The sequence below is a fragment of the Saccopteryx bilineata genome, chromosome 6 (genome assembly GCF_036850765.1).
Source record: "Saccopteryx bilineata isolate mSacBil1 chromosome 6, mSacBil1_pri_phased_curated, whole genome shotgun sequence".
Taxonomy (NCBI): Eukaryota; Metazoa; Chordata; class Mammalia; order Chiroptera; family Emballonuridae; genus Saccopteryx; species Saccopteryx bilineata.
The window spans coordinates 21,716,895-21,742,733 of record NC_089495.1 but is presented as its reverse complement, the minus strand read 5'-3'; the positions used below and the strand labels follow the sequence as shown (position 1 = coordinate 21,742,733).

Below are 25,839 nucleotides of genomic sequence, written 5' to 3'. Positions count from 1 at the left end.
AGGCTTCAAGTATACAATTCTGGAACACATCATCTGTATCTTGCATTGTCTGCCACCCAAGTGGATCACAATGGGTCAAGGGGGTCAATATACGGTGATGGATCATGAGGCTTTATTGGGGGTCCCCCAGGGTGGAATGTGCTACTGTGACTTTGAGACTGTTCCCAAGCTGTGCTGCTAGTGCACTGTGCCCTCTCTAGGCCACGTCACCACTGCATGCTGTCCCTCCCGGACCCGTGCTGCTGCCGCTGCTGTATCTCCCTCCGCCAAACCCCACCCATGGCACTGTGATGGGCTCCGGAGACCCAGATCCTGGTTCCAAAGCTGCACATGACCACACCTTCGACACCAGTGCCAATGATGCTGCAAGTGTCCCTGTCCTCAGGGACCCAGGCACTGTGGTAGCTCCACATGCAGCTGACCCCACGACGCCGTTCCCTACGGCTCTAAGAGGCAGCATGCCAGACCAAGTGCCAAGGATACTCTTGGCTATGACTTTCTTCCATGGACCAAAACAAAACAAAAGAACAAGAGGCCCCAGCAGCCTTCACCTCTGAGGATCCCATAAGCCCAAGCTACCACCTGCCCCGCCGGACCCTGCAGCCGTGGCCCTGGTCTGCCCTAATGTTGACCTCAGCCAGGAGCTGCACAAGACCAGACCACCATTTCTTTGCCATTCTTAGGTTTTCCACTGGCTGTTTCAGCTGATGAGCTGCTGTGGAAGCTGGTGAGAGATAATTAGCTTTGCCATGGTATGAACTGGAGTTTGACAGCAATGTGGCCATGTGGAAAAGTCACCGGGAGAGTATGCCAAGTGCACCTCCTGGCATCCATGTTTCAATAGTGATTTGTCATTCTCTACTCCTCTGCCCAGGCACAGTAGCTCAGTAAGAATTTAAAGGAACTTCTTTAAAATTTTCAGTAATATTTGCTATATTATATGGTGATATTTGGGATTCACAAAACCTACGCATAACCTGACCTGTGGTGTCGCAGTGGATAAACCATCAACCTGGAACACTGAGGTCGCGGGTTCAAAACCCTGGGCTGCCTGGTCAAGGCACATATGGGAGTTGATGCTTGTGCTCCTCTCTCCTTCTCTCTCTCTCGTCTCTAAAAGTGAATAAATAAAATCTTTAAAAAACCTCAGCATATATTCACCCTGTGCCTTCTGTTACCCACTTGTTATTCTTTTATGTTGATTCAACAACTATTGCCCTTGGGGCAATAGTTGAAATTCATTCTTTCAGTGAAGAAGCCTACACTGTGTACTATATTCTCATTCCAAAAAAAATCCCTCCTTTTATCCTGTGTATCAGGGTTGGGAAAACGCTATAAAATGCATTTGATTTTAACACATAAATCATTAAAATAAAATGGCATCACAATTATTATTAGAAAGTAAAAGAAAAAAAGCAAACAATGCCAATGAAATGTTCATGAAAGCTACAGGGGAAAATTCAATTCTGAAAATATGTACTTTTAGCTTCTAAATAAAAAGAATTTTACTTTTTCAACTCTGAACACATATTTGTTTTTAGAACTAGTTTAGAATTAACTATTCAATATTTAGTGGCTATTTACTATGTAAAATCAGTTTTTAATAAAAACAAAATATGGTAGAAAGCATTATTTGACTTTATTAACCTCACTCACAATGCTGAATACAAATGCAAAATTAAGTATTGATCCTTAATTTTAAGTCAACTTCAAAGCATGGTCTCTTAGATTTAAGAATTAGGGAAGTGTGTCACAAGGAGGAGGGGTTTCAAAAAGCCCCGCCCCAAAACCCCACTGATTAATCTGTGTTATAAAATCTGAGATACAGCCCTTACAGTCCTGTAAATGATATTCTGACTTTCTGTTAATGCCACTGGTATTAATTTTTAATTAGACCCTATAATCTATTACAAGTCTGCCAATTATGAATTGAAGGAAAACACAGATATGCCAATTATGAATTGAAGGAAAACACAGTACTTTATGAAATTCACCAAATACAGCTGAACTTCACATACATGTTTACTTTAAAAATCAAGAGAACTATAATATTCTCAAAACTCAAAGGCCAGGTAAGGTCCACCTTACAATCTTTTCTCCATTTTAAGAAATAATCAGATCTAATGAATTTAATACTAAAGTACATCATATATTTTAACATCAATAAAAGATGACATTAAAAGGGATAACCAAAACAGCCAATACAGCTCTGCATTTAAAAACAAAAAGGAACATATCTAGGACACCTTAGCTTATAAAACTCAGTTTTAAGCAGAACTGTTACTATATAACAAATACTGCTTGTATAAAAGTGCTGATGACAAATAATTCAATATGCTCTCTCCAAAGATCTGTTCACATATACATATCTATAACTGTAATAAGATTTCCTGTTTAAGGTGTTTAAATATGCACGGCAAGACTAATTCAGTAAGTATTGATCTACTGTCTTTTTGTAGCAACTCCAGTTAGAGTGAATGATCCATGGGCAAAAAAAGCAAAAATACTGTTATTTTCTAGGATGTGGCATTTGTGGAGATGGAGCGCCCTCTATTGGTAATGAGGAGGACACGCTCATTAGCTGTCCTGCATGCATTTTCTCATTGATTCGGAGTTCACACCCATCCTGAAGCATGCGAACTGCTATTCGAGCAATGTTCTTAGAGTCATCAAGACCACTGTGAGGCCGCCCATCATAATCCATTCCTAGTTTTTCAAGCATTATTGTCAATTTTGTTTGGCTTCTAGGAACCTAAAAAATAAACAGAAAATAATTCTTTAGTGTTCTGTAAGTCACTCTGAAGTAGAAAAAATAAGAAACTGAAAATTAACAGTAATAGACGAAGGGTAAATACTCCTGGTTAATGAAAGCAAATAAATAATTCAAATCTCCAGGGCTTCAGTGTTTTGGATGAAAATATGTATCAACAAATAGAATCAAGACATCTAAAATGTTTGTAGTTTTGTAATTTAAATCATTTATGAAAGATGTTCTTCTAAATGGAAGCTCTACTTCAATTTTGCATGGTATTTTTCTGTAATGTGTTATTTTATTTGACCACTCCTTAGAGACGGAGACATCAAAACATATTCAGCATTTCTAGATGATAAAAGACAATGAAGATGAAGAATGAAAGACAGTATCATGTGGTATTTTTCAACCTATTTAAATACCTGCTCCACTTAGATAAATATAAAAATGTCACACACTCCCCAAATTTCCCTTTTGAGAACCACTATTCTATCTTCAGTATATCCTTATCAGAAAAATATGTTGTTTCACACTATGTAGTTTGTATAGTTGTATCACCTACACATCTTAGAACCTCCACTTCCTCCTCTTTACAGTGAAAATACTTGTACTGCTTACTCCCTGGGTTACTGGGAGATCACAAAGCAAAGGTAACAAAGCACTACACTAACATCAGCAATTACCCTAAGCTACAATACCACAATGCATTCTGGACCTTCCACTAACTAACACCGTCACGAATGTGCTTCTTGAAAAGAACTTTACCAGGAGCCTTTGAGAACTTGCTCTCCGACACTGTCATCAGTTTGCCTGAAATAAACATAAAAATTCAAAAAGAAATCAAAACAAAAACAGCTTGTCCAACACAATGAAGAGAGTAGGTGAAAGAAACTACTAGAAACACACAATCCACCAAGACTGAATAATGAAGAAAACATAAAATCTAAACAGACCTATATATAACAAGTAAGGACACTGCATCAGGAATCAAAAACATCCTGGCCTGACCGGTGGTGGCGCAGTGGGTAGTGTTAAACTGGGATGCTGAGGTCCCAGGTTCAAAACCCTGAGGACACCAGATTGAGCATGGGCTCATCCAGCATGAGCACGGGGTCGCTGGCTTGAACATGGGCTCAATGACCCCATGGTCATTGGCTTGAAGCCCAAGGTCACTGGTTCGAGCAAGGGATCACTGGCTCAGCTGGAGCCCCCTTACCCCCAGTAAAGGCATGTATGAGAAGCAATCAATGAACAACTAAAGTGCCACAACTACAAGTTGATGCTTCTCATCTCTCTCCCTTCCTGTCTGTCTCTCCTTAAAAAAAAAAAAAAAAAAAAAAAATCCTAACAAAGAAAGCCTTGAACCAGTTAGCTTCACTGATACATTCTATAAAACATTTAAAGAAAAATTGACATCAGTCCTTCTCAAACTCTTGAAGAACTGAACAGAAAGAAAGACCTCACTCATTCAATGTGGTTAGCATTCCCCTGACACCAAAGTCAGACAAAGACACTACAAGAAAGTTAGACTAACAACGCTTATAAATACTGATGTACAAATCCTCAATAATACTAGCAAACCAAACTGAGCAGCACATTAAATGATTCATCCCACCATGACCAAGTGGGATTTCTTTCTGGAAAGCAAGCATAGCTCAACACATATAAAAAATAATCAATATAAGCACACCATATTAACATAATGCAGGAAAAAACCACATGATCATCTGAATTGATGCAGAGAAAGCAATGAACCAAACTGAATGCCCTCTCATGAAAAAACACCCAACAAAACAGGAACAGAAGGAAACTACCTATAAAATAATAAAGGCCATACATGAAAATGTGTCAAAATTTAGACAAAGAACACATCAACCTCATGTTTCCTCTGGTCTAGCATGACAAAGTTCTCAGCAAGGTGTCTGTCCTGAAAGGTAAATAGTAGGAAAACAGTAGACCAGATTTTGCTGAGTGGCTTGGATAAGAGCTGTACAAACCAACCTACTTAGCAGACATTTCATCATATAAACCAAGTAAAAGAGTCCTTTTAAGACCCTGAAAACATCTGACTTCAAGTGACAAGATCCTTGAATTTTCTAAGGAAACTGAATCTTTGGAAAAATCAAATTGCAAAAGAAAATCTCAAACATTCATGATTTGCTTGGGGTTGATGAGGAAAGCTATTAGCAAGTCTCAAGATAGAGAAATCAACTAGCTTCAAAAGGAAAAGCTACCCAATTTTTTAAAAATGAAGTGTTTTTAACAGGGACCGCAAAAAAGGAGAAATCCAAATGGCTAAAAATCGCATGAAAGGAGCTCAACCCAGGAGTTATTAGGCAAATGCAAATGAAGACCTCAACAAGATGGCATCATAGACCCAACAAATTTACAAATATTTTAAATGTCTGGTAATACCAGATGCTGGCAAAGATGCGGAACAATCGTCAACTCATACATTCTTCAGGTAAGAGTGCAAACCGATACCACCCCTTCGGAAAACTCCTACCTAGCAATGCCACTGGTACACCTATCCTGCAACCCCGCAAGCCCACTCCCAGGTCTATATCCTGGAGATATGAGTGCACAAAGGCACCAGAGGACACACACAGAATGTTTACAGCACCGTCGCTCATAACAGCCTCAAACTGAAAACCACCCAAATGGCCAGCCCAAACAGACCAGATAAACTCTGCTATATTCACACAATAGAATTCTACAGAGCAATAAAATAAATGAGCTACAGCTAGATACAACATGGATAAACCTCAAGTATAATGTTGAGTAAGAAAAGCAATAAAGAAAACAACCAGTATGATGCTAATTATATCATGTTCAAAAACAGGCAAGACCTAACTATAAGATATAAGGATAGACATAAATTTTAAAGCAATACGGAAAAACAAGAAAATGACTCCATTTAAAGTACAGATTATGGGAGCTCTGGGAGGAAGGAAGGGAGTTGAGTGAGTGGAAGTTGCAAGAGATTTCACTTTAAAATAATCTGTCAAACTCCACTTTGCTGTATTCACAGCTCTCAGTTTTAAGAAACGCTGCCCTGGCTGGAGCACTCGGACGGTTAGCACTGTCCTGAAGAGCGAGGCTGTCGGTTCGATCCCCAGTCAGGGCACAGACAGGAACATATGTCCCCGTTTCTTTCCTGTTCTCGTCCTTTCTCTCTCTAAAATCAATGAAATAAACATTTAAAAAAAGAAGAAATGTTAAAATCACACACACAAGTGCGGAGGACCTGGGTTCGATTCCCGGCCAGGGCACACAGGAGAAGCGCCCATTTGCTTCTCCACCCCTCCCCTGCGCTTTCCTCTCTGTCTCTCTCTTCCCCTCCCGCAGCCAACGCTCCACTGGAGCAAAGATGGCCCGGGCGCTGGGGATGGCTCTGTGGCCTCTGCCTCAGGCGCTAGAGTGGCTCTGGTCGCAACATGGCGACGCCCAGGATGGGCAGAGCATCGCCCCCTGGTGGGCAGAGCATCACCCCTGGTGGGCGTGCCGGGTGGATCCCGGTCGGGCGCATGCGGGAGTCTGTCTGACTGTCTCTCCCTGTTTCCAGCTTCAGAAAAATGAAAAAAAAAAAAAAAAAAAAAAAAAAAACATAAAAAAAAAAAAAATCACACACACAAAAACATTAAAACAAAACACTTTTCTCCTGAACCTACTTTAGGATGTGCTTCACCAACATGAAGCAGCAGAGGAAGGAAGAGGACACAGATCTGACAGGTGGAAGAGAAGAAACGGGCTCTCCTAGGGGATTTTAGCAGCCGGAACCACCACCCGATCGGATCAGAACAGGATTAACGGCTCCAGGGAAGTATCCCCCCTCCCAAAAGAGAAACTGACCGACTGCCTCAATGTTCTGAGGACAGACACTGAGAAGCCAGTCCTATCTGAAAGGAAAGGAAGAGGGTAAGAAAACTAACTGCGAGCGCCCTCCGTCATCCCAGGAGTGCACACACTGAAAAGTGACTTGACTCTGCAGGTGATGTAACTACATGAGGAAGGTGCAGGGAGGGGAAGGACAGGCAGGACTGGTGGCTCTTCAATAGAGCTAAACCTTCATCTTGCACTGCAGAACTTAACAGACACCTCAAACTGAAATGAAACAAATAGCATAAACATATAACTTAGAAATACTGAATAGCTTTAACATATCGGAAGTGTTTGCCTCAGAGCACAGAAATCATTACTGGAGAGGGCCATGGTGGAAGACTGCCGATTATTATAAGCTTTGCTTATATATTTACTATTTTTAAAATTTATACTACAGGCATGTATTAAATTTGATAGGGTTAAAATCCAGTGAGGAGTAATTGTTCCACAAAAAAATCCACATATTGAATACCGCTACAGTTTCAAACTTGTTACTGAAGATATTAACCTAGTTAAGTAAGAAAAATAGCTTATTTTTCTAAACTCAGATGAACATAATTTGGAATCTGGCCCTTTTCTGTGCAAAACAGCTAGTAAATCCCTGCTTAATGTGCATGCAAAATATAATAAACTTATCAAGAGCATAAGACTATAATCAATAAAATATCAAGTTTTACCTTGTAGAAGTTTCCATATGACTTCCGAATATTGATCCACTTTTTAGCAAACGGAGGATATTTGAGCCTGCTAAGTTGGCACTGAATGTTCAGGAACTTACTCATGTCCCACGAACTTGTAAGTCAAAGACAGGAAAAAAAAAAAATGAATAAAATAAATGCTAACCTATTCTTAGAAATGCGTGTTTTATATCATTCTACTTGATTTTTATTTACACATCACCTTACTTATACACAACACCAAGTTTAGAAAATTAATGTCTTCCTCCAAAACAAATTCAAAAATAAACTTTAAATAACAAAAAATAAGAAACTGAGCACACTAAATTTTTCTCACAAACTCTTTTTTTTTTTTTTTTTTTAAATTTTTAATTTTATTTATTCATTTTTAGAAAGGAGATAGAGACAGAGAAGAGAGAGAGACAGAGAGAGAGAGAAGGGGGAGGAGCTGGAAGCATCAACTCCCATATGTGCCCTGACCAGGCAAGCCCAGGGTTTCGAACTGGCGACCTCAGCATTTCCAGGTTGATGCTTTATCCACTGTGCCACCGCAGGTCAGGCACACAAACTAATTCTAATTAGGCTCATCTTGGTTATTTTTATGGTCTGATTATCTGGGAAAACTTTATCTTGAGCATTTTTTTCATAATTCTAAAATAACCGCTAAGCTTACTTTTAAAAAAATTTTATTTAGACAAATTTAAAGGGATGACATTGATCAGTAAGAGTACATAGGTTCCAGGTAAACATTTCTATATTATTTGAACTGTTGATTACACTATGTGTCCGTCACCCAAAGTCAAATTATTTTCCATCACCGAATATTTGTCCCTCTCTACTCCCTTCTCCCCACCCCCTACCGTTCGGCTTACTTTTAATGCCAAGTATTATTAGGAAGTTTTTTGAGGGTATATTTTAAAATAAAACAAATGAATAAACTACTTGGAAGAGAAAAAAGAAGCTGGTATCAAGTAGAATACAATTTGTTCCACTACAATATAGGTTTCTATAACACTAATCAACTTATGTAGTGAAACAGAAGATGGACTGGATTATGCAGAAATTGTGTTGGTTCCATACCTGAGTTTTCCCAGCCAAAGAGAGTCAGAATAATAGCATACTGAACACCTTCAGCAGGAATGAAAAAAGCTCTCAACTCAGCTACTATCCTGGCAAAGGAGTACTTTCTAGCGTATTTTAAGACCAGCAGAAACAAGTGCCTGTCCCCAGGACCCCACTGCTTCCACGCATCCGTAATGTCCTCTGGGCAACCTCCATCTACCCTGGGAGGGCTGCCCCGGCTGTCCAAACCATGTCTGGAGGTCTCAATCACTGTTTCTGTCAGTGCTCTGGTTACAAAATTGCACAGGTTTTGAATGGCTGTCCCAGAATGTGAGATTTTCACAGAACCACACACAATGTGTTAGGACAGAAACACCAGTACACTGTTTTTTTGTTTGTTTGTTTGTTCCTTTTTTTTGTATTTTTCTGAAGCTGGAAACAGGGAGAGACAGTCAGACAGACTCCCGCATGCGCCCGACCGGGATCCACCCGGCACGCCCACCAGGGGCGACGCTCTGCCCACCAGGGGGCGATGCTCTGCCCCTCCGGGGCGTCGCTGTGCTGCGACCAGAGCCACTCTAGCGCCTGGGGCAGAGGCCAAGGAGCCATCCCCAGCGCCCGGGCCATCTTTTGCTCCAATGGAGCCTTGGCTGCGGGAGGGGAAGAGAGAGACAGAGGGGAAGGGGGGGGGGTGGAGAAGCAAATGGGCGCATCTCCTGTGTGCCCTGGCCGGGAATCGAACCCGGGTCCCCCACACGCCAGGCCGACGCTCTACCGCTGAGCCAACCGGCCAGGGACCAGTACACTGTTTTTAGCAAGAATACTGTTCATTCGTGTTTGAAGTCAGTAAGAGATTTCTAAAAAGGTCCATCAACATCTTCCCAAACGTCCATTTTTAAACACAATTATTCTGTGATTAAACTCAATGCTCTTTCCCTGATGTATGTAGGTGACATTGTAGCTGCAGTGGACAATCTGTCCAGTCTAAAACAGAAGTTGACTGGGACTTTCTTCCTGAACCCCAACAGCATCATGGGAAAGGAGTTGCCTTGGCACAATGCTTGTTCACGTTTCTCATCTTCCCACTCAGTCTTTCATTTCAGATGCTTGTTGAGCACATGTGCTGAACTCAGCGATACAGAGAGTATTATGTCAAAGACGAGCAAGTAGCAAAAGTCTCTGCTCTGAAAGGACTTTTATTTTCTTCTTTTCAAAGTGAGAGGAGGGGAGATAGAGAGACAGATTTCCGCATGCAACCCTACCGGGATCCACCTGGCAACCCCCACCTGGGGCCATGCTTGCAACCAAGCTGTTTTTATCACCTGAGGTGGAGGCTCCATGGAGCCATCCTCAGCACCCGGGGCAGCTGTGCTTGAACCGATGGAGCCATGGCTGCGGGAAAGGAAGAGAGAGAGGAGAAAGAGAGAGAAGAGAAGAGAGAGAGACAGAGAGAAACAGAGACAGAGAGAGAGAGAAAAGGGAGAGAGGGAAGAGTGGAGAAGCAGATGGGCAATTCTCCTACATGACCAGAAATTGAACCCGGGACAGCCACACACCGGGCTGATGCTCTACCACTGAGCCAACTGGCCAGGGCCCTGAAAGGATTTTTAATCTCCTTGCAAACGTAAGTCTTAGGTACATAACGTTTAGATAACAGAACGTTTAGTCAGATGCCAATGTGAACGGTACACATCAGAGAGGCTATTATATGACTTCAAGAAAAAATATATCCATGTGAATCATACTGTCTGGTGTAAACATGAGGTGGGCTTTGAGTAATAACAAAGTGGTCAGGGAAGACAGCCTTCCAGAAGGAAGAAAGCATGAATAAGTACATGGAAAAAAATAAATAAACCATGCGATTCGTGGGCCAGCCTGACTCGAGTGGAAACGAGGACCGGCAGGTGCTCGGGCTGCACAGCAGGTCAGACTGGCTGAGAACCCTGAAAGCAAGACGGAAGAGTCTGGACTCTTCTGAGCAAGCACGGGTCCTGCTGAAAACAGTTTTAGTTCTGCACATTAATGTCTGTCTTTCTCTAGTCTTCTAGTCCTGGATTAGACTGTTACCCCTGTTTCCTTTCCTCTCCTTGATCCCTAGAATTCAAATTTACCTAGGAACAAGAATACAAAAGGAAAAACATTGTCTCCTTAAGCAAATAACATTTTTTGTGGTTGTTCTAATAGGTAAATAAGGACATCTTTAACCTTAAAAAAGAGAAAAAATAATCTTCCTACTTACCCATCTGTTAATAAGCAATACTTATATTTTGTTCCTAACTCCTTCAATTTCATCCAGTCAATTACCTTTTTCAGTACCTGAGGGAAGGTATCAGCTCTGTCTACCTGATCCTGAGGATATAAAAGGAAAAATATATAAAAATCAAGAGTAGCTACATGTAATCCTACAAAATACCCAGACACAAACACGGGAGAGAAAGGAACAGAAAGAGAAAATCTCATCTAAGATGTTTTAAAGTCTTCATGATTTCCTTGGCTGAGATACCTCATATTTCATTTTTTAATGCCAAATATTATGGACATTTTTCAAGTGAAGCACAAAATACTCTAAAAATTAAGATTTAAAATCATCCTCAATGCTTCTCTTTTCATGGGCCTCAACCTAGTGGCCCACCATTCTCTAGAGTGGAGAAAAGGGCAAACTCTTCCCGCTGAAAGTCACAGCCCTCTAAAATAACATCTCTATCACGAAGCTCACATCTTCCTACCACTTACTACATACCACCGTCAAACTGATCTTCCTAAAATGTAAATCTGACCTGTCACTCGCTTTCCTACTCCAAGTCCTCCAGACACTCCCCAAGGAGTGCGAGCTCACCGGGCTTGCCTCAGCTGACCACTTCCGCTTTCCTCGCAGCCATGTGCTGCTGAACCGCCCCAGACCCCTTACAGTTCTGCTGCACACGCTGAAATGCCTGGCCATTCTTTTCTACCTACTGACCTGTCATGACTCAGCCAAGTTCACCAACACCCAAGTTTTTCCCAGGACAGCTCTTTCTCATAGGAAGTCATTTTTTTCTTTCTTTTATTAGACGCCTATGGTATCGTTAACTGAACTGAGAAGAGAGCCTGATTTGACCATCTTTGTAGCCCTAGTATCTTGGCAAATATTATCGCTGGCACTCAAATATTTGTTGAGTGAGTGAACCAATGAATGAAGGAAGGAAGGAACTAAATAAATAAATAAAGGACATGACACATCAGAATACCACCAAAAATCAGAGGCCTAAAAAATTTAAACTATATTGTACACAGTCAGGTTAAATGAATAAACAGCCACATTTAAAACTTTAGCTCCAAGTTCAGCACAATTAACATTTATTTTACTGACATTTCAAACAACTAAATCTTTAGATTCATCATTAAAACTACTTAAAAAGAAAAGCTGAAAAAAATTATACCAGATGTAAAATTTGCTTTTCTATTTCTTAAACATTACAATATGAAAGATCTTGACCAAGCAAGCAAAGTACTGTATTAATTTAAATTGTTTACAACACTAATTGTTAAAAGTATGAAACAAATCACTAATTTCAAAACTTCTTTCAAACTCCTGAAAAAGGAGCACAGAATTATAACCTGAGTAATTCCAGTTAGGTTCACGCAGAAATCAGAGAGCTGGCTGTTCATCTCTGGTCTCACATACTGCTGAAACGTGTCTTCCTACAAGGGAAGGACAGCAAGTAATGTATCTTCTATGACTTCAGATTCGTAACGTGTGATACATGACAAATTCAGACACATAAGATTATGATTTTATAGGTGCTTATGGCATATAACTTCATAATTTAAGGGTAATTCCCTACTCCCAAAGTACTCTTTTTCTCCTTATAATCCATTTTAATTAAGGCAGCTCTGATAAATTCTCCAAAAGTACTTTGATATTTTTAATTAAAAAATTATTTCACTGTTCAACAAATTTTATAATAAAGCAAGTGTTGCAGTCTGCAAGCAAGCTAGCACACTCAATTTTGAATAAACACGTGTTGATAATTTTGTTTGTAATGTTTTGAAACTACAAAGCCTATTAAATGCAACCTCTTTTCAAACAATAAATTCTTTTAAATACCAGCATAACTTAGCTCCATTTTACTGCTTTCTCATTTACTCCTGAATAATTATTCTTATTAAGATTCCATTAAGCTGAATTCTGAATAGTCAAAATTTGACTCTGATATCTAGAAGTCTAAGGGTGATAATGCTTTTTTACCTGTTTTTTTTTTTCAAGCAATTTTAACCTCTTCAAAAAGCTTCTATGCTGGCCGATCCCTGCCCCCAGCGACCCCATGAAGGCAGTGAGGCCAGTGCTATTACCATCCATCAGGCCCGGGTCCCTAAGAGCTCTGCCCTTGGGCCCGCTGCCTCCCTCACCCAGAGCACAGTCTTGTTTAAAATTTAAAAAAATTTCAAAGCCTGAAGATTTTGAGACAGAAACTGTTAATACTAGGTAGATATGGAGAAATAGAGACTATTCTTTGTGGTAGAAGATTGAAAAATTAAAAAAAAAGGATTAAAAAATTGAGAAATAAAAGTAAAAAATAATTATATTTCCTAAGAATAATTCCCTTTACAGATTAGCGTATTAAGTAGATGAATTATAGTTACTAACAATTATAAAAGAGCAAAGAACATTGGAATTTTAAAACTTAGATGCTCTTCTTACAAGACATACTGCAAAAGAAAAAAAATCTACTTAACTGAATTTCATAAATGAAGTCTGTATTCTTCCAATTATCAATACTGTTTTATAATTTTAAATGAAAATCTTCAAAAAATATGCTGCAACTTCCTTTACCACTACAAGCAGATGATTCTAAGTATAACACTGATAAAATTTTATTCACTTTTTAATACCTTAATAGAATATTAAGAAGTATGCGTTCATTGATCAAATAATTAACATTTAAGTAACTTACACAGTAAGTTAAAATGTGGTGACGGTTATTAGAAACAGAGTAGGTAAGAGATCGGAAACATCGGTGGGGGGGTGTTTAAGCTACACTGTTAAATAGGGAACCCAGTCAGGCTTTATTTAGAAGGTGAGAGAGTTAAGGAAGGACAGGGAGAGGAAGAGGGAGGGAATCCACAACAAGGCCTCCAGAGGAAAGAAATGATTAGAGATAAAGCCTGGGAGGTGAGGGGCGGAGCATGTTGGCATTTTTGAGAAATAGCAAGCTTGTCAATGCAGCACAATCAGAAGCAGCAAGAAGCCAGATCACATAAGGAAAGACTTTGAGATAAATGGGGAGCCACCGAAGGGTTCTGAGCAGAGAAGTGGAATGATCTGACTTGTATCTTGTAAGAATCGCTCTGCAAACTCTGTTGGTAATTGTTGAAAGATAGAAACACAGAAATAGGTTAGCTGGCGAGTGCAGTGAATTCAACAGTAAAAGATTGGGCTCTGTTTTGGAGGGATTTTGAAGGCAGAGAGTAGTCACTGTTGGTTTGGATGTGTGATATGAAAGAGACAGGTGTCAAGGATGACTCCACAGTATCTGAACTGAGCAATTAGAAAGACAGTTGCCATCACTCAAGCTTGGGCAGGCTGAAGATAAAATGGTAACTCAGGGTGAATTCAGTTCGGGACTTGCTTAGCCGTCGAAGTAGAAATATTATGGAGTCTGGATATGGGTCAGAGATCCAGGATGGACATATGTATTTAGAAGACATCAGCATATAGTTTTTGAAAGCAAAGGAACAAGATGCTTCCTGAGATCATTAAAGAAGAGGACCTGGGATTGAACCTGGGGTATCTGATATTAGGAAACTGGGGAGAATAGAATCAGAGAGGGAAATTACAAAAGGCGACCTAGTGAAGGAGAAAAATCATGAGAATGAGGTGTCCTGACAGCCACTCGAGGAAAGTGTTTCAAGGAGGAAGAGGTCAATCAACCAGGATTTAGGTGAAGGTCAAGGACGACAATGATTACTGGCTTTGGTGGAGTGGTGGAACGGACTATGAAACTTAAACCTACAGTGGTGTGGGTTTAAAAGAGAATGGGAGGAAACAGAGACAGGATACATAACTTTTCCAAAGAAATCTGCCATAGAGAAACAAAGAAACAGGGTAGCTGGCAGGGAAGTGAGACCAACTGACGGCTTCCTATGGTGGAAAAAGAGCACCTGCTTGTATGTGACGGGAACGATCAGGAGAAAGCAATGAACCTCTAGTGTCTAAGGGAAGGAGACCGCCAAAGCAATGTCCCTAAGACAGCCTGGAATCTAGGAAGACATGCTCGATTATCTGCCTTCATGGCTCATTTTTCCTTTTGATTTACTGGCCTTTAACATGCTTTGGACACGGAAATTAAATAATTAAGTTGATTAAAAATATTACTAAATGAGACTCTGAAAATCACTAAGAAAAAAGTCTCTGCATTTGAATGCATATACAGCTTTTTCTATTTTCTGCCAATGTGTTGGGAGTAACTTCTGGTATATGTTATGATGTGTCCTCACTCAGATGTTATGATGTATCCTCACTCAGATTTTACAAGGCAAACAGTATTATTTTGGAGAATTCCTGGTGACTTCCTGAACTAGTAGCACTGACGTTAGTTTCTAAAGCATATATGTGATATTATACGGCTTAGAAGCCTGGATTATAAGTCTCGTTTCCCCCATCAACTTTTCACAAGATGGCCAGTTCTAAGCTGAGAGGTGGTTTCTGTAAATTATCATTTTCAGAGCTCAGAGCATACATTAGTGATAGCAGTGGCTCTCAACCCTGACTGCATCACCTGAGAAGCTTTAAGAAAAATGTTGATGTCAGGGGCCCCAGAGAAGAACTAAACCAGAACCTCTGGGATGAGGACCAGCCATCAGATTTTTTTCACAGCCCCGGAGATTCTGATGTGCAGCCAGAGATACGTTCTAAGCAAGCAGAAAATAAACACTATAATTTTAGCTACTGGAAAAGACGAAAAGCAAACCCTGAAATTATTCTATTATAGCTTTCCTATTAAGCTGATACAAAGCACACAGCAAGAACAAAAAGCCCACTTTAGAATTCTAATTCCAGCTGAAACAGCAACTGAGACCCTCCGCCTTCCTAACCAACCCCAGAATAGTTGCTGCTAAAAATAAAATTAAAATGTAACTTCACTTACTATTGCTAAAGTATGAGTATTCAGTAAAACAACAGGAAATTCAATTATTTCATGTAGGAATTCGGGTGGATTACCCTCTTCACAAGTGGCTTCAAAGTCAATAATACAAATGTAGTCATAATAACTGTCAGCACAATTGTCCTCTTTCAACATCAGCTTCTGCTTCTTATAATAGTTTTTCAGCCTCTTCTTTAGTACATCCTTTACTCCTCTAAGGAAAATAATAAAATGAACTCTTAGGTAAATTTCATACTCACGAATCTAAATTCTGATGTGCTGTCACTGGGTTGAACAGTGACAGTCACAGCATAATTTAGCAAATGTTAGCTAAAATAAATGTAAAGAAAGCAAAACTCAAAGTTAATTTAGCAAAGAATTAATTAAAATACAATGTTTACTACAGCATTAATAGTGTCCTTGGCAGGTGGCTTTTCACTTAGTAGTACGTTTATGAGAGCACGCTCAACAGATACTGGTACTCAACCTGACGTCTGTCAGCACACACACCTGCACAGCCAGACTGACACAGCTAATACTGAATTCTTCTACTGGCCAAATACACACGGCAGAGGATGAAAATTCAGGTGAACTGAACATCTTGTGTCCTTTCCTTCCTTTAGGCTTTTGCAGGTTGACAACTAAAAATGTCCATATGAACCTAGTATATATATTCTGCTTGCAAAAATTAGGGGATATTTTATCGCTTCATAATCATTTTGAAATATCCCCTAATTTTTGGGAGCAGTATAGTTGAATGTCTGCTATTAAACTAGAAAAGCTAATTTAGAAGATACCCTAGAGTGACCTGTGTCCAGAAGAACACCTGATACTAAGTTCTTAACTGGATGTAGCTTTCTTACTTTACCATAGGTAGAATGATTCAAGTTTCACTATTACAGTATTTCAGTACTACAGGTATTTTCAAAATACATGTTCCACAAATGGGAAGTAGGGAAGCACTTGTTTTAAACAGATAACAATGGCTGGTAATGGCGGTCCCATTCTTCAAACAGTATGTACTTCTTCAAAAACTTAAGAGCAACCCCAGTGCTGAGAGTTCCCGCAGGACTTATTTGGCTGTCTCCTATAATGGCTTGCAAATATGTAAAAATAAGACCCTATTAATTAACATGTAGTGACAAGTAAGGCATTTTGGTCACATCACAGATTAGTGACTACTTAAAAAAAAAGTGTTTAACCTTGTTTTCCTTTCTAAACTACCACTGAAAAGGAATCCTGTCCATGAAAATACAGACAATTAATCAGTGAATTGTTTTAAGACAAAACGTCTTAGCATATTTATTTGCTTCAGATCTTCCCAATTACCAAAACCTGGCACGGAAACCCTGAACTCCTTTCGTATTAAGTGACCTCTGTGTCATGTGACAACTCTGAATTGCTTTGGTCTTAATTTCTTTTCGGAGAAACTGTATTTTACTAAAGGGCTGCTTGTAAACCCAATGGCAACACAAACAGAACCAGTTGCTCCAGAGAACACGCATCTTTTACATCTCCCTTGCCCCTCCACATTCAAATCATCACCTTCTGCCAATTCCAACTCAGAGAACATTCAGACTCTGGTCCTCCCTCCTTCTCTTCGGTATGGCTCCCATTAGCTTCCACGGCGAATGCCTCCACTAACCGACCCCTGTTGACTTCTTACGTTACTTGAGAACTAAGCACTGGTGCCAACTTCCTGCTGAAGTGGCTCCCTTCTGCTTACAGAGGAAACGCTGACACTAGCACAGAGTTCCCTCACAGCTCGGCCATGACCTACCACCTCAGTATCATCTTCAGATGCTCCTACTCCTCATGGTACATTATATACTGCACACAAAACACACCACGAGTCACTGCCTGAACGTGTGGCCTGCTTTCATGTTCTCTAACTTTGGTTGCACACTAGCTAAGAAAAAGAAGGATCACGTAGCAGAAAACATACGAATAGAACTTAGGAGTTTTAAGTTCTTTCTGCCTGAAATACAACTGTCTGGCACATCAATTCAAATGTCACCCCTGAACTCCTAAGACAGACTGCCTTGTGTATTCTCCTGCTGTGCTTGGCCAGACCTCCAATATGGCACTGGTCACGCTGCATTGTGATTATTTGTATGTTTTCCCAAAGACCATGAGTTTTCCAAAGTAGTGAATACATTCTGTTTTACCTTTAAAACTTTAATGCCTAGACTAGTACTTAAAGTTCAGTAAGTGCTTGCTGATCAAATGCATATGCATACATCTAGATCTCTAGTTCTCGTGCAAGTCGGTAGTAAGCAACTGGTCTTCACATCAAGGAAGGACCAAAATTCTGCTCAGAAAATCCATAGGCTACAGCAGGGGTCCCCAAACTACAGCCTCATGGGCCACATGCGGCCCCCTGCGGCCATTTATCCGGCCCCCGCTGCACTTCCAGAAGGGGCACCTCTTTCATTGGTAGTCAGTGAGAGGAGCATAGTTCCCATTGAAATACTGGTCAGTTGGTTGATTTAAATTTACTTGTTCTTTATTTTAAATATTGTATTTGTTCCCGTTTTGTTTTTACTTTAAAATAAGATCTGTGTAGTGTGCATAGGGATTTGTTCATAGTTTTTTTTATAGTCCGGCCCTCCAATGGTCTGAGGGACAGTGAACTGGCCCCCTGTGTAAAAAGTTTGGGGACCCCTGGGCTACAGGTTGTACCTTCATAATAGAAAGAGTTAGGGGGAAATGAAGTAAAAATTTTCTTCATAAATTAGTGTAGACAATCTAGGGAAAAATATGTCTATGCTCTTTTGAAAAGTAGTAGGGGGTCTATTTTAAAGGAAAGAGGAGCAATATTCCTTAGAAAAAAGAATTCAAGGATACCCAGAAACAATAACAGTTTTCATTTATTGTATAGTCAATTTTTTTTTCTTGATGCCTACAAGTTCTACTGTCTATCAAAAATCTTCATGTTTTTCCTATTCCAAAGGTCATTCTTGCCCTGTGCCCCTTCAAAATAATGTTTTTCAAAAAACTAATACAACCCTAAGTATATATATACACATCTCACTGAAGGCAACATACTGAGAGATGGCTAAGCGGCAATGAATTCTGATTCAATATGCAGTTAAACATACTGCATCCTATTCTGCATAGTTTTAGAAATCAAAACAGGAAAAAAATACTTTCTGGTAAGTGAATGAGTTTTAAAAATAACTTGGTTTCAAAGAAACCCCTGTTATAAAAGAATACAAATGGACCCCCCCAAAAAATTCAATCCCATTAACAAAATATTATCCAACAACCAAATGAGCACCTAAAAACTAAAAAGTTTAAAACATATTTAAATATAATAAGATATATATTCCTATATGTTGCTGGTAGACCACCAAATATTCAGAGACTTTGACTCCTCAGTCCTAATCTATAACCTAAAGGGCAGACAGAAAAAAGAGTTGCACACAAAGATTCAAATACAAAAATATAAGTTACAGTTATTATTTGAATTGTTTATAACGGTTATTTCTCTATGGTAAGAATACAGATCATTCTTAATTTTTTCAGTATTTTCAAGATTTTCTAGGATGAGCATGTACTACACATTTATAATTTTAAAAAGTTATTTTTATTTACCTGGTTTCAAGCTTGAATTCTGAAAGTTTAGCTCTGAGTTCTTCCTTACTCATTCTATTAATGCAACCATTCGTAATAGCAATCTCTTTGTAAACTGGGTCACTGAAATCACTTGGATTAGAGGTAATGAACTTGGATCCTTTTGTTTCTTGGCCATCAAATCTACATCGTTGCTTTTTCTACAAAATAAAAAAAGAGAGAAACGAAAATGTCAGTTCTTTTTTATTGTGTTTACATAGATTTTAGTGTCTCCCCAAATGCATCCCTCCTCCTCCATATTCCCCTCAATTTCTCCCTTGCCCCCTTCCAACAGCTCCCTCCCCCCTTTACTTCAGGTTTAATTCTGTTCCTCAGTTCACACTGTTCCTTGGATTCCTCAAATGAGTGAGGTCATATGATATTTTTCTTTCTCTGCCTGGCTTATTGCACTGCTGGTGGGAATGCAGACTGGTGCAACCACTGTGGAAAACAGTGCGGAGATTCCTCAGAAATTTAAAAATGGAACTGCCTTTTGACCCAGCCATCCCACTTTTAGGAATATAACCCAAGGACACCATATCACTGATTCAAAAAAAGTAATGCACCCCCATGTTTATGGCAGCATTGTTTACAATAGTGAAGATCTGGAAACATGGATGAACTTGGAAACTATTATGAAAATGTCATAGTTTAAAATTAGTACAAACATCTTAAAGATTCAAATGCCTGAGGCAGTGGTGGGGAGTCTCTTTGTGCTCCATGTTCAATGAAAAATGCCTGTTGCAGCTAATGGAGGGAAGGTATAGATGTGTTTCCAATATAATTAACCCTGTTCTATTCTGAGTCAAGAAGTTCCTTATAACCAACGACGCTACGTAAAGAGCACTGATGGAGTCACAGCCACCTCAGTACAGAGCCCTAGCTGACCATTTAAAAGCAACATGGCCTTAGCTAGTTACTTATTAACCTCTGATTTCCCATTTCCTTATCTATAAAACAAAACATAATAATAATTGTCTCAAATGGCATTTTGTATTTGGTAATGGTAAGCAGTATTTAGGCAAAATTATTATAAGGATTAAATGAGGTTATATATCAGGCTGGTTAATACCATACCCACTGTGGCTATTAATAAATGGTAATTTACTTATTACCACCACAGATTATAGAACAAATCTTTTCACCAACAATATTCTAAAATTTAAAAACTAATTTTTAACTTAATTTTTTACAACATTATGAAAGTATGTCAGTGACTTCCTGAGAATTTTTTCACCTGACTTCATTGCACAAAGCTAACAAATTGCCGTTATAAAAACAAAATACTCTAGAAATCTCATTCAAAGTTTCCTAGTACCCAAGGCAAAGAAGAAAATTTATTCAATTTCAAACACAATTTCCAAAAGTTACATATAACAGTTAGTCAGGATAATTATATTACTATGCTACAAATCTTTTTTCTTAAAGTCTGTGTTAAAAAAACAACAAAAAAACACTTCATTTTAATCATTCCAGAGGTAGTCCCCAAATACTATGCTGTTTCAAATATTCATTTATAAGTTAACTATTTTCCACATGCAATGTTACAAACATTAGAGATGTTCCAGAATTTTCAAAAATACTCTGGTACTTACTATTAATCCACATTAAAACTTATGGACTCAGTCATAACTTACCATATCGTCCCCATGTGAACTTTAACTACAGAGTAAGGGGGGATAAACAGAAAAAGGTCAGTCTTTGACTAGAACTGATGATGCTTACGTTGCAGGAACTATTTCACACAATTTTAAGTTCTCCATTTAATGCAACACACATCTACTGGAAGTGTAATGCTAGGTACTGCACGACAGTACTCAACAATTGCTCACTCCCATCTCCTCTGAAAAAGAGGTCAGCAATTCTAACATGTGCATTGTTCATAAAATGAAAAATAACTACACTGAAGCTCCTTGTTGACAAGTGTTTAAAAGCTTTATTATACTGATCTTTGATTAAAACAAAATAATTACCTTTTGATAATGTATTTATAACTTTTAACTGGTTACTTTATCATTAGAATTTAATCAAAGAAGGCCCTGGCCGGTTGGCTCAGTGGTAGAGCGTCGGCCTGGCGTGCAGAAGTCCCGGGTTCAATTCCTGACCAGGGCACACAGGAGAAGCGCCCATCTGCTTCTCCACCCCTCCCCCTCTCCTTCCTCTCTGTCTCTCTCTTCCTCTCCCGCAGCGGAGGCTCCATTGGAGCAACGATGGCCCGGGCGCTGGGGATGGCTCCTTGGCCTCTGCCCCATGCACTAGAGTGGCTCTGGTCGCAATAGAGCGACGCCCCGGAGGGGCAGAGCGTCGCCCCCTGGTGGGCGTGCCGGGTGGATCCTGGTCGGGCGCATGCGGGAGTCTGTCTGTCTCTTGCCTTTTCCAGCTTCAGAAAAATACAAAAAAAAAAAAAAAAAAAGAATTTAATCAAAGTAGCCCTGGCCAGGTAACTCAGGTGGTTAGAGCATCATCCCAGTAAGACAGGGTTGCAGTTCGATCCCCAGTCAGGGAATATATGGGAACTGATGAATTTAGAAATAAGTGAAATGAACAAATCAATGTTTCTCTCTCTCTCTCCTTCGCTCTCTAAAATTAACTACAAAAAATAAAATAAATTGAAAAAGAATAATTCAATCAAGATAATTGATCCTGTCTTTAAATTTACATTGAATTTTAAACTTCATCTTCAGTCAAGTTCAAATTTAGGTCAACACTGAGTAACAGTCTGTCTTTAAAACAGATGTCTCAGTTAATTGAAGCAAATTTTCTCTTTGGCTGAATCCTCTCTGATTTACTTCCTTAATTCTCACCTGAAACTGAAGCTAACAAATCACCCATAAGTAACACTTAGGTCCAGATGTGCTATGAAGCATTATTTCTATAAATATCTGCTTCCTCTCCTAGGTCCAAGTTGAGCCTTCTTCCTTCAGTGACGTTTAGGGCACAGTCAAGATTCAGTCCACAGTGATCAGTGTCTCCTCCCCAAATTTCAAATTTACACTAATGGTTTCCAAAAAAAGGATACTTAAGTCAATTCACTAAGCAGAAAACAAATATTGAAAGTCCTACACAGTAATGAATCTACAAAAACACAAAATTAGGTCCTGGCTGGTTGCTCAGTGGTAGAGTATTAACCCAGTGTGTGGAAGTCCAGGTTCGATTCCCAGTCAGGGCACACAGGAGAGGCTCCACCCTCCCCACTCTCTATTCTCCTCCCACAGCCATGGCTCAATTGATTCAAGCCCATTGGCCTGGGACAGGGATCTGGAACCTATGGCTCACGAGCCAGATATGGCTCTTTTGATGGCTGCATCTGGCTCGCAGACAAATCTTTAATAAAAAAAATAATGTTAAAAATATAAAACATTCTCATGTATTACAATCCATTCATTTCCTACCACTCATGTTCATGGTTGCAGATAGCTGGAGCCAATCACAGCTGTCCTCCGGGACACCACCAAATTTTTATTGGATAATGTGTAATGTACACGGGTCATTATATGGCTCTCACGGAATTACATTTTAAAATATGTGGTGTTCATGGCTCTCTCAGCCAAAACGGTTCCCGACCCCTGGCCTGGGAGCTGATGGCAGCTCTGTGGAGCCTCCACCTAGGTGCTAAAAACAGCTCAGTTGTGAGCATGGCCCAGACACTCAGAGCATCAACCCCAGATGCCGGGTAGATCCTGATCTGGGTCAGGGTGCATGCAGGAGTCTGTCTCTCCTACTCTCACTTAAAAAACAAACAAAACCCCCCACAAAATTAGTTTACTAAATATGTAGATTGACAACTGGACCCTCCTCAATGTCTGTCCACCTGCCACATGTCATACACCTGGCTACATAATGAGGATGTAGGACAGATTCCACAGTATGGAGGAATATTCACCCTCAGTACTATGACATTTTGTAATTTCCATGCATTCAAGTGGTTTTATGGTTTATATGATCCCAAATAAGAGACTCTTCATATCATGGTGAGTGACCATAAAAACCTTTTATCAATATTCTTGTGGCAAAGTACTTAAATGTTGTTGGACCTAAAGATAACTTACATATTTTCTTTTACAAAAAGATAGGTATTCCAAAATTGATATTCTTTTCCGTGATGAGAAAGGAATTGATAGCTTGAGCCTTAGAAGTTTTTTTTTCAATGAACACAAAACTTTTGAGTGGCAAGAACATTTGAAATAGATGTTTTAGAAATGTTTCCAGTATTTTATTGCCAAAAATATATATAAAGTGTTTAAATCTGTAGTATCTTTAAAAAAAAAAACCCTCTGCATTTGCACACTAAAAAAAAAAAATTTTATAAGCAGAATTTACCTTAACATTCTTCCAAAAAAAGTGTTCTGATGAAATTTAAACCTACTTGTTAAAAATATAAAAATGTGCCTGACCAGGCGGTGGCACAGTGGATAGAGCGTCCGACTGGGATGCGGAGGACCCAGGTTTGAGACCGTGAGGTTGTGAGCTTGAGTGCGGGCTCATCTGGTTTGAGCAAAGCTCACCAGTTTGGACCCAAGGTCGCTGGCTCAAGTAAGGGTTATTCGGTCTGCTGAAGGCCTGTGGTCAAGGCACATATGAGAAAGCAATCAATGAACAACTAAGGTGTCACAACAAAAAACTGATGATTGATGCTTCTCATCTCTCTCTGTTCCTGTCTGTCTGTCCCTATCTATCCCTCTCTGTCTCTGTAAAAAAAATAAATAAATAAAATAAAAAAATATATAATGGAAATTTCTTTAGCTAAGTTCCAACAACAAAAATTTTATTAATTAAGAATGAATAAAAAATACATGACCATTTATTAACAGTATCCAACAATAGATTTTTCACAAATGTGGCAGTCATTAAAACCAATCTGGTACACAGACCCTGCCTTACGTCCTCTTATCTCAAAGTTTTAAGACTCAAATATCATGAAGTATGTCCAATCACACTTCTTTAAAAAATAAAACTGCAAAAGTTATTCCTAAACAGACTCACATGATGATGTTACTGACAATACCGCAGAGTGAAGAGGGAAACGAGGTGGAAGAACTGTTCTTTAGAGGAAAGGGAGAAGGAAGACCTCTTTAAAATACCTAAAGGAGCATGAGGTGACTATACAAAACCCTACAAGAAGAGCAGGCAGGGTGGAGGGAGCACACCAAGACCCTAGAGAAGGCAAGGCAGCCAGCGCACCCAAGCAAAAGGCCAGAACAGAATGCAAGTAGTCAGCTTGTGGGCACAGCAAGCCCAAGACTAAGGAGGGGAACACTCCAGTCAGGTCCGTGTTATTCAGAGACCATTCCAGCTGCTGTTCGGAGAACGAGCTGTAGACGGAAGCAGTAGCTAGGAAGCCTCCTGCAAGTGTCCGTTCCATCAGATGCTCAACAGTAGTTTGTTAGTGATAGAAAATGACCAGTTTTAGTATTAGATTATTTACAATCAGCAGCGCTGGTCAAAATAACTACGTATATTCGTTAAATAAGATAACAAATTAGCTCTTACGTCCGTTTTTTACAATTTTGCCACTGTAACTATGTAGGATCTACCAATCACCAGTCGAAATCATTAAAATGAACGACATATCCATAGGAAAGCGGGGTAAACGGGCAAAAAACAGGGACGGAACTGCAACTAACAGTCACCTTCTGTTAAGGCTGGAAGGAGATGGGCTTAAACGTCTTAAATGACACATATACTGAGGTGTATTTTTTTTAAGTAGCCTACCAATCACCGATCAGCGCTAGACAGAATGGCACGGATTGTGCAGATCAGAATTCCCGCTGAGAACTTACAAAACCCCATTGCCGTCCTTCCCCTGCGCGACCCACTCTCACCCAGAGGTCACTCGGACCAGAGAGAGCTCTGTGACAACCACCCGGAGTGAAGGCTCCGGGGCTGGAGACAGGAACACCGAGGGGCTGGGGTCAAAGGGCGCGCAGGCTGCGGTGGCCGCCGTACACCCTGGAAGAAAGAGGCGCCCGGACTCCTCACCTCCCGGCGCGGATGCGGCGGCTCCTCCCCGGACTCGAGCCGCGCGGGAGCCACGGCCTCGCCGCCAGGCTGTTGGCTCTGCTCGTCTTCCATGCCGGGTGTCATGGAAGAAGAGAGCCGCTGGAGCCCGATCCTCGCACACTCTCACACGGCCAATCTCAAAAACCTCGCCTTTCTCTGTCGAAAAATTACCGGCTCGCGTTCCCGCGGCGGCCGCCACACAAACTCGAAAGGACACCTCCTACTTCCGGGAGCGTGTGGCGTCTACACGCCGCGCAGGCGCAGTGAGCTGGCGCGCACGGACCGCGAGCGCCTGCGCCGACGGAGGCGGAAGGAAGCGGAGAGAGAGGTGCGTGCGCGGAAGTGGCGTGGGTTCATGTTGAAGTTACTCATGGGGCTAGGCTTTGCACCGGAGTAAGTGATCCCGTCAAGGTTGTCTGAGAAGGGAAACGAAGAATACCATATTGAGAGGTGAATTTTAACCATACCAAATAACAAAATAATTAAGACGTCCTTTTTGGGGGGATAAGAAGAAGAAATGGGCCTGGACTTATTAAAAAACTGAACATAGTGTATGAAACACCTATTTTCAGACAGTAGGAAAAAGGCAGTTCTGGACTGTTGTACTTTGCAGAAAAGAAACAAGATGACCCCTCTGCCACCCTGGCTTTCCGCCTAGAGGTAGTTTCCCTTTTGAGAGAGGTAGGGTGGGGGGCAGGGATGAGGAACTCAAGCAGAGACTGAGGCG

At 40.2% G+C, this 25,839-nt stretch overlaps 1 protein-coding gene across 1 annotated transcript; it reads right to left on the bottom strand.

Moving 5' to 3' along the window:
• Window positions 1-1,632: 1,632 nt before the first annotated feature.
• ERI1 (exoribonuclease 1) lies at window positions 1,633-25,336 on the bottom strand. The gene is made up of 7 exons (XM_066234825.1): window positions 25,092-25,336; window positions 19,095-19,273; window positions 15,501-15,711; window positions 11,971-12,054; window positions 10,613-10,722; window positions 7,312-7,426; window positions 1,633-2,752 (listed from the first exon to the last, which is right to left on the bottom strand). Exons 1-7 carry the CDS (start codon window positions 25,194-25,196, stop codon window positions 2,510-2,512), a joined length of 1,047 nt encoding a protein of 348 aa, XP_066090922.1. The 5' UTR covers window positions 25,197-25,336; the 3' UTR covers window positions 1,633-2,509.
• Between the last annotated feature and the right edge of the window lie 503 nt (window positions 25,337-25,839).

Coding starts and splice junctions, on each gene's coding strand:
- ERI1 (XM_066234825.1), bottom strand. CDS start 25,196: ATGACACCCGGCATGGAAGACGAGCAGAGCCAACAGCCTGGCGGCGAG. Junction 12,055..15,500: donor ATACTCATACTTTAGCAATA/GTAAGTGAAGTT, acceptor CTTCCCTTGTAG/GAAGACACGTTTCAGCAGTA. Junction 10,723..11,970: donor ACCTAACTGGAATTACTCAG/GTTATAATTCTG, acceptor TTATATCCTCAG/GATCAGGTAGACAGAGCTGA.